This window comes from Chrysemys picta, chromosome 9 (genome assembly GCF_011386835.1).
Source record: "Chrysemys picta bellii isolate R12L10 chromosome 9, ASM1138683v2, whole genome shotgun sequence".
Taxonomy (NCBI): domain Eukaryota; kingdom Metazoa; phylum Chordata; order Testudines; family Emydidae; genus Chrysemys; species Chrysemys picta.
The window spans coordinates 25,273,657-25,288,778 of record NC_088799.1 but is presented as its reverse complement, the minus strand read 5'-3'; the positions used below and the strand labels follow the sequence as shown (position 1 = coordinate 25,288,778).

General features: G+C 41.6%; 1 protein-coding gene across 2 annotated transcripts in view; it reads right to left on the bottom strand.

Moving 5' to 3' along the window:
* The window catches only part of GPR149 (G protein-coupled receptor 149), a 46,708-nt gene extending 34,186 nt beyond the window's left edge, over positions 1–12,522 (bottom strand). Inside the window, exons 1-3 of one of the 2 annotated variants that reach the window (XM_065557869.1) lie at positions 11,000–12,522; positions 9,765–9,957; positions 5,461–5,933 (exon numbers count right to left, since the gene is read on the bottom strand). In XM_065557869.1, the coding sequence (XP_065413941.1) occupies positions 5,461–5,933; positions 9,765–9,957; positions 11,000–11,965 (1,632 nt within the window). In that variant the 5' untranslated portion in view covers positions 11,966–12,522. The remainder of the gene's footprint in view (positions 1–5,460; positions 5,934–9,764; positions 9,958–10,999) is intronic. The other variant, XM_008165038.4, reaches the window with a different exon arrangement.
* Positions 12,523–15,122: the final 2,600 nt, after the last annotated feature.

The following is a 15,122-nucleotide window of genomic DNA, read 5'->3' as shown; positions in this document are numbered from 1 at the left end:
CACCCACGTACTCCTGTAATACACCCATAACGTCTGCCTGAGTTACCGAAGTCCTCAAATCTTGGTTTAAAAACTTCATGTTATAGAAAATCCACCATTTACTCTAGTTCAAACCAGCAAGTGACCCGTGCCCCTCACTGCAGAGGAAGGCGAAAACCCCCAGGGTCTCTGCCAATCTGATCTGAGGGGAAATTCCTTCCTGACCCCAATGTGGCTCTCAGTTACACCCCGACCCTTTTGAAAAATTAACTCTCACCACATTCCCCATTCTGCAGGGAATGCTACACAAATAGGACCAGGAATCCCAAACAGTCCAAGATCAATGTCTCACCCACCATACTCTTGAGCACTGGCTCCTATAGGCAGGGTTCTCATAAGAAAGGCAAATTCCTCCCTGGGAGCTCTGACCACACCCATGACCTAATCCTGCCTTTTTCAAAAGCCTACTTTCTTAATCAGACCCAGCTGTCATCTCCTCCCTCCATACCTAGGCAGTTTAGATATTCCCTGCGGGGTGTGGCAGGTACTTTTCCTCTCTTCCCAGGAAGCTTATTAACCCTTTTTTCCTGCTTTCTGGCAGTGGGATGATTAAACCCTATCACCTCCCCTGGAAATGTGTTCCAGGAGTTTACAGAGTCTTCCACTTTTTCCTATCACTTGGATAGGCAACTGATTGTTTTATATGTGTGACCACTGGAGGGCACTGGACCTATAATAATTCACACAGCCCAGTAGTGTCCTAAAATGTCACTGATGCAGTAACACAGCTTTTTAAATTTTAACCATCTTTCTTGAGCATTCTAGTCTTCTCTTTTATGTGTAATATTTTGCTTGTTCATTTAAGGAGAGAGATTCTTGTTTTTCTTCAGTGTTACAATCCTGTATAAAAGCCAGTAAGAGACTACCTTATTGATTAAATGGCGCTTTTCCTATGGCCAATGAACTAATTAAGCATTCCTTGGTGTCAAATGCAATCAGAATAAAGGTCAGAAATTTTGTTATTTACAAAACAAGTAACCTGATTCCTGAGGTTTCAATCAAATAAAATGAAGGATCAAATTGACCAGTAATTCAATAATGAAGAAAGCTCTGTATTAGCGTTTGCATTACATTCTTTTGCCTGTGTGCCCTTGTTTGTTTTTGGACATCTCATCTTCAGATCACATCCTTCAGGATTTAACCAAAGGAGCCTGGTGACATCTGAAAGTGAGTAGGCAAAACTGATATTTAAAAGCATCTCAGAACCAATTTACAGCAGTAATTAGATAATCAGACATAGAACAGGGTAGGCAACGCTCCCCTCAAAGAGCCTCCCTGGGCACACATTCATGCTTATTAAAATATCATTATTGGCATTATTTAAGGCAGGCCAAAAATCGCTGTGCAGAAGCATGAACACTCTGAGCTAGAGAAGGCATATGTAAGCATGGGGGGAGGGATAACTCAGTGGTTTGAGCATTGGCCTGCTAAACCCAGGGTTGTAAGTTCAATCCTTGAGGGAGCCATTTAGGGAACTGGGGTAAAAAACCAAATCTGTCTGGGGATTTCTCCTACTTTGAGCAGCGGGTTGGACTAGATGATCTCCTGAGGTCCCTTCCAACCCTGATATTCTATATTCTAAGCTATGGGCAGATCATAGGACTGTGCAATAACACACACATTACCCTTTATCACTCCTCAAACCAGTCCTGGAATGTTTTCCACAGCTCAACACGTAAAGAGTCTCTGGACTGTAAACTCAACAGTCATGGGGGAGACAGGATTGAGGCACGATGCTTGCTCACTACAGGTTCCATTATAGATACAGCTGGTGAGGGTTGTATGTATCCTGAAGCCAGTATTTGGCCTTCAGTTCATAATCATTAACTTTTAGGAGGCAGAAAATCCAAGTGCTCATTGACTGCATTACCAACAATCTTTGCATTCAATACAGATGAGCTCAGCTAACAATATTTTCTCCTTTCTGTTAGACACAACATGATTTTCTTCAGCATCACTTCTTATTAGGCCTTTCCACCCCCCTAAAACAAACACATTAATTATGGAAAATCAAATAGTCGTCGCCATTTCTGTTTGAGTTCTGCTGTGTCCTTGATACAGTATACAAGACATTAATGCGGCGTAGGTTTGTTCTATACTCGTGCTTATTTTTTTGGATCCTCTTTCAAATGATCAGAGTCATTGTTACAAATGACAGTTTTAAGTAATCATCAGTAACAGTAATTCTTTTGGGTACTGAACTCAATTATAGTCAGAAATCAATGCAAAAACTCCCATGTCCCCAACACCCAAGAATGTGCAATGGCATTAGGAATGGAGCTCTCAGAGCAAAATGTCACCAGGTTAAGGAGATCAGTATTCATTTTATGTCACCACAGTTCTTGATATGTCATCAGCATGGTAGAGAATACACGAGTGAGTGCTGGGGCATGTGGAAGAGGGAGCATCTAGGCCCCAATCATGCAAACTGATCCACATGGGCAGATCCCAGCCACCATGCAGAAATTAGAATGACTTCAGTGGGACTCTCTGCAGGCATATGAGTCAGTCCAGATTGCAGGATCAGGACCAGCCCAGTTTTACATGACATACATCCTATGCCCTTGATGCTCCTGTTACTCTAGTCTAAGCCATAATTAACTGCATTAAAGTCAATGAAATTAAACCATTGTAAATTGAATGTGAGAGCAGAATCAGGCCCTATATCTATAGGACAATAAGAGACCAGTTTATGGACACATAAGTAGATCATTAAACTAAAATGACATATATAAGGAGTTTATCTTGAACCAGTTATTCCACAGTGCTCTAGAAGACTAACCAGTTCCTGAGCACTGCTTATTGTTAGTAACTATCCAAGTTATAAAGAAAACAAAGTGATAATCATACTAAGACTTGCAATGTTCTGGGTCAAAAAGAACGGTGATCTTGATACTCATATTGAAATCCACAGTCAACTGCATTTCACTCAGTTGTATGAATAAATACCTGGCATGTCATCCAAAGGATGTCACATTTCATTTGGGTTTTCTGCTAAAACACCTACCATGAGATAGATTCCCATCTGACAGTCTGCGCTGAATAAGAACTAGTGTCAGAGTCACAGTTCAGTCCCTTTCCTCTCTTGCTCCATGAGGGAAGTAAAGTGCCAGCCCTTTTCCTAGGACAGCTTACTTCCCCCTCTGTGCCAGCTCAGATGCACTGGCTGGCATGTTAGGGGAGGGAAATCCAAGGCTCCACGCACTCCCTGCCCACCTGAGTGGGAGGAGACTGACGGCAGCTGTTCTCCTCAATATGGGTAGCAAGCAGGGCCGGCTCCAGGCACCAGCAAACGAGGCAGGTGCTTGGGGCGGCCAGTGGGAAGGGGAGGCACGTCCGGGTCTTTGGTGGCGGGTCCCTCAGCCCCTCTCGGACTGAAGGACCCGCCACCGAATTGCCGCCGAGGAATGAAGTTAAGCTGCCGCCGAAGTGCCGCCAATCGCAGCTTTTTTTTTTCCCCTCCCTCCTTTGCCGCTTGGGGCAGCAAAAAAGCCTGAGCCGGCCCTGGTAGCAAGGGCAGGAGAAGAAGAGGGTTCTTTATGTCCTTTACTCTCCTGTACAAGCATACAGCAAGGGCCATAATCTTGCCCTGTGTGGTTAATGCATCCATTTTTACACACAGAAGAGTCTCATAGGAAAAGCTACACGTGCAAAAGCTCAAAACATTAAAGCATCTATATATTGTTTAATTATGAATTGCAGAATGTATTAATGCTCATTTTAGAGATTTCAAATATGTTTTGTTTTGTTTCCCTTTCTAGAGAACTAACACATCAGAGGTGAATCAACTAAGATCACTATTATATATTATAGCTACAGTAACTCCTCACTTAACGTTGTAGATATGTTCCTGAAAAATGTGACTTTAAGCGAAATGATGTTAAGCGAATCCAATTTCCCCATAAGAATGAATGTAAATGAGGGGGTTAGGTTCCAGGGAAATTTTTTTCACCAGACAAAAGACTATAATATATATTATATATTAATATAGTCTTTTGTCTGGTGAAAAAAAATTCCCTGGAACCTAACCCCCTAACATACACACACACAGTATAAGTTTTAAACAAACAATTTAATACTGGTACACAGCGATGATGATTGTGAAGCTTGGTTGAGGTAGAGGAGTCAGAGGGTGGGATATTTCCCAGGGAATACCTTACTGCTAAATGATGAACTAGCACTCGGCTGAACCCTCAAAGGTTAACTCTAACACTCTACAAGGCAGCAGGAATGGAGGGAGGGGAGACAGCATCGCAGCCAGAGACAGAGCCATACACCGTGTGTGTGTAAGAAAGAGAGATGTGCATTTCCCCTTTAAGTACGCTGACTCTACTCTTAAGTACACTGCCTGTTTAATTAGATCAGCTTTCTGAGACCGCAACTGCTGCCAGCTCCCTCCATCCTGAGCCCTGTCGTGTGTCCCCCACTGCTCTATGGAAGATGGGGTAAGCGGGGTGCAAGAGCAGGGGGGAGGGGGACACCCTGACATTAGCCCCCATCTTCCCCCCCACACAGCAAGCAGGAGTCTTGGGGAGCAGCTCTAAGGCAGAGGGCAGGAGCAGCACATGGCTGTGGGGGGAGGGACAGTTGACCTGCTGGCAACTGAAAGCCTGCTGGACAGCTGCTGCACAGGGAACTTAGGGGAGCGGGGAGCTGACAGGGGGACTGATAGGGGGCTGCCGGTCCACCCTGGTTCCAAGCCCTCACCAGCTAGCTGCAATGGGCTGCTCTTCCTGCAAGCCGTGGACAAAGCAGGCGGCTGCCAAACTACGTTAGAAGGGAGCATTGCACAACTTTAAAAGAGCATGTTCCCTAATTGATCAGCAACATAACAACGAAACAACGTTAACCGGGATGACTTTAAGTAAGGAGTTACTGTATTTTGAACTTCTAAAATTAGGCACACCCATTTCTGCACACATGTTCTTCACTCCAGTATTTCTACATATTCATTTTTTCATGCTTACACATTTTTGCCCATCCAAAATTTAGGCATGAAAAAGTGTTGGCACACATTTAAAAACTGCTTTTGAAAATGTGATCTTTTGTTTAATAGGAGTATTGTGTCACAGTGTAAACTTAAAATCATTTAAAACCCTTCACATGAACTTTTTATTATAGTGTACCACCTCGACACATGTAGCACTTTACATAAGGAAAATCCATGACTACTGGTTCAAATGGGACACAATTCCAAGAGCAGAATTAGAAAATAGATGGAAAGTGAGTAGAGGTTGCCAAAATATATACGGTTTTAAATGTTTGGAATTAGAACCTGTTTAGTATTTTTATTACAAATAATTGAGCTGGAGGGAATTTTTCAACAAAATCAGAAATGTATTTTAAGATGCTTTTATACAAGAACTCTTTAAAACTCTTCAAAAGAAGAAAAAAAGAATGAAGAACAAAACCATGCTCTACCTGACGAGGAGTCCTTTCAGATTTGCTCCTGCACCACTCCCAATCTGAGAGTTCTGGTTTACGGCTCTCCTCGTGAGACAGCCTTCTTTCCTGCGCTTCAAAAAATGTTGATTTGTCAAAGTTTTTGACCTCCTCTCTTTTAAAGGCTCCTAGTTTGTCAGAAAGAAGACAGTCCACGCTTTTGTCCTTGCCAAGTTCTTGTTTAGTCTCCATACTTTTGCCCTTGTTGAAATCTTTAAACATGGAGCTATCCTCTATGGGTATGGTGCTGAACTCAATTTTGGCAGATTTAAGGATTTTGTTGCTATCTTTCTGAGATTCTTGTGTGTTTTCACAGTCATAGTTCATCAGGTTGTGATATGATATAGAGTTATCATCACCATCGTCATCATGGTGGTGGTTTTCATGGGATATCTTGTAGATTCCATAACCTTGTTGGAATGATAGGTTGAATTCAAACCCCCTCCTTTTTGCTAAACAGAAAGAGAAAAGCTTCTATAATTAAAATATAAAAAAGTTACGTACAAGAAACACAATTAGAAAATATATTTTAAAAAACGCCTAATTTTATCTGTAAATTTAAAACTAAAATACAAGTTGGTTACTTTTAACAACAGACTTTTTGGTATCCATAATGTATGAATTATTATGAAAAATTAAATACTCACCATAGCATTATATACACTCAGGTAATTAGCTTATTTATTCCTTTGTCAAAACATGGTAGAATTTCTATGTTTTGATGGTGGTTGTTTGCCAGAAAATAGGAATAGTTTCACCCATCATTTTTTAAAGAACAGGATTTGCAAAGCCTTATAAAAGTTATACTAGAAGCAAATAACCAAATTATGGCTCATTTTGCAGTATATCTCAGTTTCGGCTAATGAGAAATTCCCCAAACCCCAAAAAGATAACATAGCATGCTTTCAGAAAAATACACTTAGAATAATAGAAATGTAGGACTGAAAGGGACCTCAATAGGTTTTCTAGTCTGTCCTCCACACTGAGACAGGACTAAGTATTATCTAGACAATCCCTGACAGGTGTTTGTATAACCTGTTCTTAAAAACCTCCAGTGATTCCACAGCCTCCCTACGTTCTACTTCTGAGAATCAATCAGAACTGTACTTCAGTGCCAAGAGGCAAATAAGAAAAATACATTTCTACATTAGAAAACAATCATGTAGGTGAACTAATTCCATAATCAACTTACCTTCATACAGAGACAATATATATACTCCACATGTAAAATTATATTCCAACATCAGTACTCTGGCTAATTATTTTAGATGATATAGTTGTTCAGGAATTAAGGTAAGAGTGCTCTACCGCCACACATCCCCTTAATTACTTCTCTCCTCTACCATAAATTCCCTCAGTTTCTTCACCCTGCAGTCCCATTTTCATATTACTAGATACAGTAATTAAAGGTATATCTCTTATCAAATCATGAAAGCATCTTCCTATCAAATCTACCTAAGAACATTTTAAGACACAAAGTACAGAGAATCATTTATAAAATAGTGTCTTTATTCAGCATACAGATTCTGTTTCTCAAAAGATAGTATTAAGTGTGAAATCACAAACTCAACAATTATTCTATTAAAAATCCAGAATAGCCTTTAGCATGAACATCCTAAAAACAAAGCATTTCTATTTACTAGGGCTGTCAATTAATCGCAGTTAACTCACATGATTAATTCAAAAAAATTAATTGCAATTAATCACACTGTTAAACAATAGAATACCAATTGAAATTTATTAAATATTTTGGATGTTTTTCTACATTTTCATATATACTGTATTCTGTGTTGTAATTGAAATCGAAGTGTATATTATTTTTGATTGCATATATTTGCACTGTAAAAATGATAAACAAAAGAAATAGTATTTTTCAATTCACCTCATATAAGTACTGTCGTGCAATCTCTTTGTTGTGAAAGTTCAACTTACAAATGTAGATTTTTTTAGATAACTGCACACAAAAACAAAACAATGTAAAACTTCAGAGCCTACGAGTCCACTCAGTCCTACTTCTTGTTCAGCCAATTGCTAAAACAAACAAGTTCGTTTACATTTACAGGAGATAATGCTGCCCTCTTCTTATTTACAATGTCACCAGAAAGTAAGAACAAGCATTTGAATGGCACTTTTGTAGCCAGCATTGCAAAGTATTTACATGCCAGATATGCTAAACATTTGTATGCCCCTTCATGCTTCGGCCACCATTCCAGAAGACATACTTTCATGCTGATGACGTGCGTTAAAAAAAATACGTTAATTAAATTTGTGACTGAACTCCTTGGGCGAGAATTGTATGTCCCCAGCTCTGTTTTACCCACATTCTGCCATATATTTCATGATATAGCAGTCTCAGATGATGACCCAGCACATGTTCATTTTAAGAACACTTTCACTGCAGATTTGACAAAACACAAAGAAGGTACCAATGTGAGATTTAGATTTAAGAATCTGAAGTGCCTTCCAAAATCTGAGAGGGACGAGGTGTGGAGCATGCTTTCAGAAGTCTTAAAAGAGCAATGCTCCGATGCGGAAACTACAGAACCCGAACCACCAAAAAAGAAAATCAACCTTCTGCTGGTGGCATCTGACTCAGATAATGAAAATGAACATGTGTCGGTCCACACTGCTTTGATTTATTATCAAGCAGAACCCGTCATCAGCATGGATGCATGTCTCTTGGAATGGTGGTTGAAGCATGAAGGGACATATGAATCTTTAGTGCATCTGGCACGTAAATATCCTGTGACACCAGCTACAACAGTGCCATGCGAGTGCCTGTTCTCACTTTCAGGTGCCGTTGTAAACAAGAAGCAGGCATCATTATCTCCTGCAAATGTAAAGAAACTTGTTTGTCTGAGTGATTGGCTGAACAAAAAGTAGGACTGAATGCATGTGCAGGCTCTAAAATTTTACATTGTTTTATTTTTAAATGCAGTTTTTTTTGTAATAATTCTATATTTGTAAGTTCAACTTTCATGATAAAATGATTGCACTATAGTACTTGTATTAGGTGAATTGAAAAATACTATTTCTTTCAGATTTTTTACAGTGCAAATACTTGTAATAAAAATAAATAAAAAGTGATAACTGTACACTTTGTATTCCGTGTTGTAATTGAAATCAATATATTTGAAAATGTAGAAAACATCCAAAAATATTTAAATAGTATTCTATTATTGTTTAACAGTGCAATTAATCACAATTAATTTTTTAATTGCTTGACAGCCCTACTATTTACATTATCATACAATTGTTTCTTTACCATCATCATAAGTTTACCTCTGTAAGTATTAGATTAGATTCAGAGCAAAGCTGTATCTGGAATGAATAGTTTTCTTGACAAACTGCAGTCACTCTCTTTGGGATAGTGGTTAAAAGTTCATGGTCTGGATTTGAAAGAAGAATCCAATTCAGAGAGAACAAATGATTTGAGCCAAAAGGTGCTTTTCTGAAGATCATAAACCTTGTTCTCCTCTCATTTACTCCCATGAGAATCAGGAGTAAACCCACTGAAGTCAATGGAGTTACACCGGTATAAATAGGTAACAAGAGTTTAATCCAAAACCAATTGATGTCAATGAGAATTTTTCTACTGATTTAAATTTTCTATGGATCACTGCTGAATGGCTAATACAGAAAACGATTATAATTATTATATGTGAAAGTAATTGCACCACATTGCTGTGGCTGTGAAGTCCTGTCAACACCGAAGGCCTCTCAGTGGCTGCATGATGGATGTGTGAGCAGTAGGATCCGAAGGGCCTTTTCTCTCATTGACAAAATTCCTGTTATTCAGGGGCATGAAGTCACTCAGAATTCAGAGGTGTTTTTGCCTGGCTTTAAAATGTGTTTAGTACAGTCAATGTATTTTCTTAATGCATGTCATATTGTGGCAGATGTGCTTTTCTAGGGAGGGAGTATTGTCCAGAGGCTAGAGGAGGAGTGAGTTTGAACCCATAGTTTCTGTTAAAAGGTTTGACAATGACTTGCTGTGTGGTCTTGGACAAGTTACTTAACTTCTCTGTGCCTCAATTTCCCTGACTGTAAAATGGGATAATAATACTCTCTAGCCACCTTATAGGTATGTTGTTAGGCTTATTTAATTAATGTCCATGAAAACCTTTCAGATCCTCATATGAAATATGCTACAGGAGTGCAGTTTATTGTTACTGTTGCAGACAACCTTCTATGCAATCTACTATAAAATTTACTCTAACAGTCTGTTGCCATATGGAACATCACGTGAGACAATATCCCATCCTTCAACCTCCCGCACTTACTTTTCCTTTCTTCGGAAGAAATGGCATATGCATTCCTCCTGCAGTTAATGATGCAGCCACAGGGCAGGTGGATCCAGCGTTCTGACAAAACAAACACAGGGGTGACCGTGGCAGCTAGTAAAGTCAGCAGAAAACTGAATGTCTCAAAGGAAAGGCTTTGAAAACCAACTATGTGCTGGACAGCCATCTGTATCTGAAAGGCAGAACATTAAGAAATTAAATCACTTCAGTCACATACTGTATTTCCAGGAATAACAAAAACATCACATTGTTAATGTGACAAAAATAGAGGTCACAGATTTTCATTGATTTCCCGCTAGGCTTTGTGACTTTGACAGATGCTAGAAGACAAATGTCCTTATACAGTCCCTCTCCCTCTCTCTCTGTTTCTCAGAATGCCTTATGCTGCAAATGAAATGATAAATATTGATGCCTGAGGTCTGCCAAAGAAGCAGCTCAGATTCCAAGCAATTCTTAGGGATAACTGAGCCAATCCGGTGAGGTGCTGAGCATCCTCCACTCCCGAAGTCAATGGGGTTTGAGGACACTCAGTGCCAGGCAGGATTGGGCTTCACGCGCATTAGAATTCTCATTCTTTATGGAAAGAAGCTGACTTCACACACATCCATAGGATGACACTGAACAATTCCCAACATGTTCACATGCCCAGCAAAGGACTCACTTGTAGGTATCCTTTGTTACATTTATCCTTCCCATACATTGCATCAAAATGTAGTAATGCTTCAATAATTACAAAGATACAAACATTCTTCATCACTTCTCAGACAAGCTTCAGTTTCTTACCCAGAGATGACTGGCAAAGGGCGTGACTCAGAACTGTGAGGACGGAGGAAAAAAAATCTGCCTTAGTAAAACTCACAGATCTCAGAGTCAACCTAATGCCTGCCAGACTGCTTGAAACACAAAACCTGATTCACCCCTACCATTAGCCTAGCTCTATGCTGGGTTCAGTGGAGTTACACGGATATAAAACTGGAAAAACAATGATGAATCCGGCTTTTCATTTTTAAAATGCACCGGTTTTGTATGACTGTATCAATCCTGAAGAAAGCCAGATAAATACATACACAAACACAGCTCTGTTTGAAATGACTTCTATGGATATGATTTATGCTGCTCATAATTGCTGGATGACTGTTTCAATTAATATCACATAAACTCAGTCCCTGTGTAAATAAATCATTACAAATATGCAAAGAAGTCTGACTTTTTACCATTGTTGGAAGCCAGAGAATGACTTTTGTCAACGCAAGAATCAGTGAGAATCGTTTCTGAGCAAACTCCACAGTGTAGCTCCTGCTCTGCACACTGTTTGGGCAATGGGAGTCCAGCCCACAGCTCTCAGCTGGGCTTTGCCTGAATACTATCTCCGAGCTGGGGCAGGCGTTTCGGAAATGCTTCAGGGTTTTATCCACAGGGTCCTCCGGAGAAAGGGATAGGGCGGTGCTACAGACTGGGGGTGTCCCAGGGGTGAAATAGCCTCGGGTGATTTCCTGGTAATCGACATAAAGACGCTGTTGCTCATCTGAGCACAACAGTTGGTAAGTTAGAGGGACAGAAAGCACGGTGAGGAGGCAGAAGCACAGCGAGTAGACAATGAATAAAAACAGGACATAGGAACTGGTGCAGTCTGTGAGGCAACCCCAAGAGGTGGGGACATAGGTGCCCCAACCACAGAGAGGCAAAATGCACACCAGCAAGCTGACAATCCAGATAGTGAGAATGGCCCATATCATGCTCACTGGCTGTTTGGAGGTCCGCTGACTCCACATCACAGTTTTGTTGATTGTGTAGAAGTTGTAAGAAACTATAAGAGTACCTTTCAGATTGCTAGAAATGCCCTGAAATAAATAAAGCAGCGCTGATGTGGTGCACAGAGTCTGGGGGAGCGCCTCGCTTGACCACTGCATGAGCATAAAGATAGTCACTGGCACCACACTTATCAAATCATCCACAGACAAGGAAGTCACAATCATTGAAAGTGTGGTTTTGTTTTGAATTTTCAGTAAGGAAACTAGTGAATAAATGCTGCCCAGCAGGGTAGTGAGCGTAATTATAAATGTCAAGCAAAAAAGAAAGATATTCAAAGTTCTCTGTCCATTGGTTATATCCATAATGCCAAGATTTTCAGTAAAGAGGCTTGTCCCATTCAATGGGAAATTACTAGGTGTTACCGACATGGTTGTTAGGGATTTTATTTTGCCTTCTCACTGACTCCGCAAGTTTTCGTCAGATGAATCGGAACTGCTCCACATCAGAAGTTTCTTCTTTGTTTTCATAGACTCTCCTTTTTGACACTTGATCAGGATACATTCAGGTGTGTGTGTCCTCTACGCCCAGGATAACTCACACACAAAAAGCAGGCTCCGTCAAAGGAAACATTAACACGTACCAAAGAGCGCACGATGCAGACAAAAAAGCAATTCCTCCTTAAAACAGACTTTGGGGTTTGAGCTGGTTCTTTATAATCCTTCCAAGTACAAGAGGATGATTAAATTGGGCTCTTGCAGGAATAAAATACCATTCACTTTTGACAGATAGCAGACAATGTGTCTTACTCGAGAGTTCAGTTGAAATGAAGGCAGAATGTCAGGTATGCTCAAGCCCTACTGGTTCAGGGAGAAACATAGTAGAGAATGAGAGGCTCTTTGATTCAGCCTGCGCTGTTCAGAGCTGCAGGAGGGAGGAGTCAGATCCAAGCAGGATAGCAGAAAGGGGGGAAATTAGTATCTTTCCAGGCAGAGCTGCCTCTTAGCTAGATCAGAAACACAAAACAGAGTCCTTGCTAAGCCCCACCTCCAATGCTGACACTAAAATCCAATGCAAATACTCAGACTTGATGTCAGCCATAAATGTCATCCCTGAAAGCCCAGGGCTGCTCCACAGCTGTGCATCACAAGCTGGAGAGCTGCTTTTATTCTTACTCTATTTTCTGTACTCTGAGCACGGAGATGGGGAAAGCTGCAAAAGCCTTTTATAAAAGATGAACCAGACGGTGCATCCTGTTTTCCCTTTTTATTCTTACTCCAACTGTATGTATGTGTGTTTAACTATAATATATATATATATATTTCTACATTGACAACATTGACAAAAGGTTGTTACAGACAGATAGCAATCAGCAGCACAAATTGGCAAGTTGTGTGCTAGCTTTGTTATGGATTAGCATCAGTCTGGGGAGTACATAAACTTTTATTGCATTGAAGAAGATTCAAATACAAAGAGCATCAAGTACTGAATGAATATTGTCTTTTGATTAAATACAGGCAAACCAGCACATAGTGTGCCTTTGGATACGTACAGATTCTCTGCACCTTGAAGTCTTTAAACCACAAGCTGAGGACTTCAATAGCTCAGACATAGGTTAGGGGGTTGTTACCGGAGTGGGTGGATGAGATTCTGTGGCCTGCGTTGTGCAGGAGGTCAGACTAGAAGATCATAATGGCCCCTTCTGACCTTAAAGTCTATGAGTCTATGAGATATTTTACATGTAGTAAATGTGATGCTGGTCAAACTAATAAATTGACAGTATTGGCAAGAGCCTGGCATTATGCAGGCAGGCAGGTGGAATGCAACCTTTTTGCAGAGCTCTCTACTCTGATCAGGAACAGTGCTGCTATGCAAATACTGGCTTTGGGTGTCTCCATAGCATGACAGACAGTCTCTGTTTAATTGTATTATTGTTTAAGGCTAAGACTGCTGTAGACTGGCACTAAAATATGATTGACACCTCCACATTCATTTCACTTGTGACGTATGCCAGCAAGGACCTGATCCTGGCCCCTGTTTTACAGGCTTTGTATTGCTCTAGCAGTGCAAAACAGATGAAAAGACAACTTGACTGGCCAGTTGATGATCTGCTCATCATAGGAGGGTGTGGCTGGGAGAAAGGGGTATTGCCGCTGTCCAGTGATTCCCCAGATACTGAACAGCCCCTTGAGGGCTACAACAACTCAGAACAACCTTGAGACTACTTTAAGGCCTTGTCCACACTAGCAGCGGTGTGTATGTTACATGTAGCTATACACTGCAGTGAAGAGCGGGACACTACACTGCTAAAAATAGGTGGGAGGCACTGCTTGGGCATGTAGAGAGACATGTAGGGGACATACTCTAAGGTGCTGGCATGGCTTTACTTGCCTAAATAGTGCCTCTCCATCTACACTGCTATTAATACCCATGCCAGGGGGTGAGTGCAGTGAATGTACTTGACATGCCACCATAAGGAATGTAGACATACCCTAAGCTGCTCCTCAGGACTGAACTGGCACCCCAAGGATCAGAAAGCTGAAAAAAGGGGCTAAAAGACACCACACTCTACAACCTTCAAGTTGTGTCAGGCACAGCTCTAGATCTGCCCCATACACCTTGCTTTTGTCATAGTACAGGATTGCAACTTATCTGTCCTACATGGGCTGCTCCTACTAAAAGCTAGGGCTCATTTCCTTAAAAGTGTATTTACAAATCACAATTGCCTCTACCCTGAATCTACTTTAAGTCAACCACAGCTCTCTAAACCTTGAGATTAACAGGCCAAGCCTGTCTGGGATTACTGTCAAGAGACAGGAGGAGAAATAGGCACCACCCACCCTTGTATGGGCCATCATTTTTATTTCAGCTGATACACTCTCAATATCCTTCATACTTCTGTAACTTATGTAGAGGGCAGGCAGGTCAAGTTACTGATCAATTCTGTGATACAGGACTCTTCTAGCTGACAAAGTCTTTGCATAGAACATGATTCCTATCCTTGCAAGAGACTACAGCTGGGATCCACTGCTAGATTTTCTATAGAAAGCCTCCAAATACTAAAAGTGAAAATTATAACAAGATTCACTTTCATTCTCTCCTTAGGAATCCAGTACCAGTCTTTATCACGAATAAGGCTGCAAGTCTTTCACGGAGGTAATGGATTCCATGACTTTTTGGTACCTCCGTGACTTCTGCAGCGGCCTGTGCGGCTGACCCCAGGGCCAGCTGAGCAGCTGGGCACCAGCTGCTGCTCAGGTGACCCCAGGCAGTTGGTCCCAGGCTTCCCCAGAGCAGCGGTCTGGGAGCAGCAGCGGCGGGACCCCTGGTCGCCCTCCCCGCCTGGAGCGGCAGGAGGAGCAGCAGCGGGGGTGGTGGAGGAGCAGCGGCGGCGGGGCAGGGGCAGGAGCAGGGGCAGGAGTGGCAGCAGCGGCGGTGGTGAGGGTGGCGGCGGCGGCAGCAGCAGAGCAGCAGCAGCCATGCCCCAGTGCGCCGCCCCCCTACCCAAAGCTGCAGCAGGGGCCAGGGTGCTACCCCCCACAAAGCTGCAGTAGCAGCAGTGCCCCAGGGCTCTGCCCCCCCCAACCC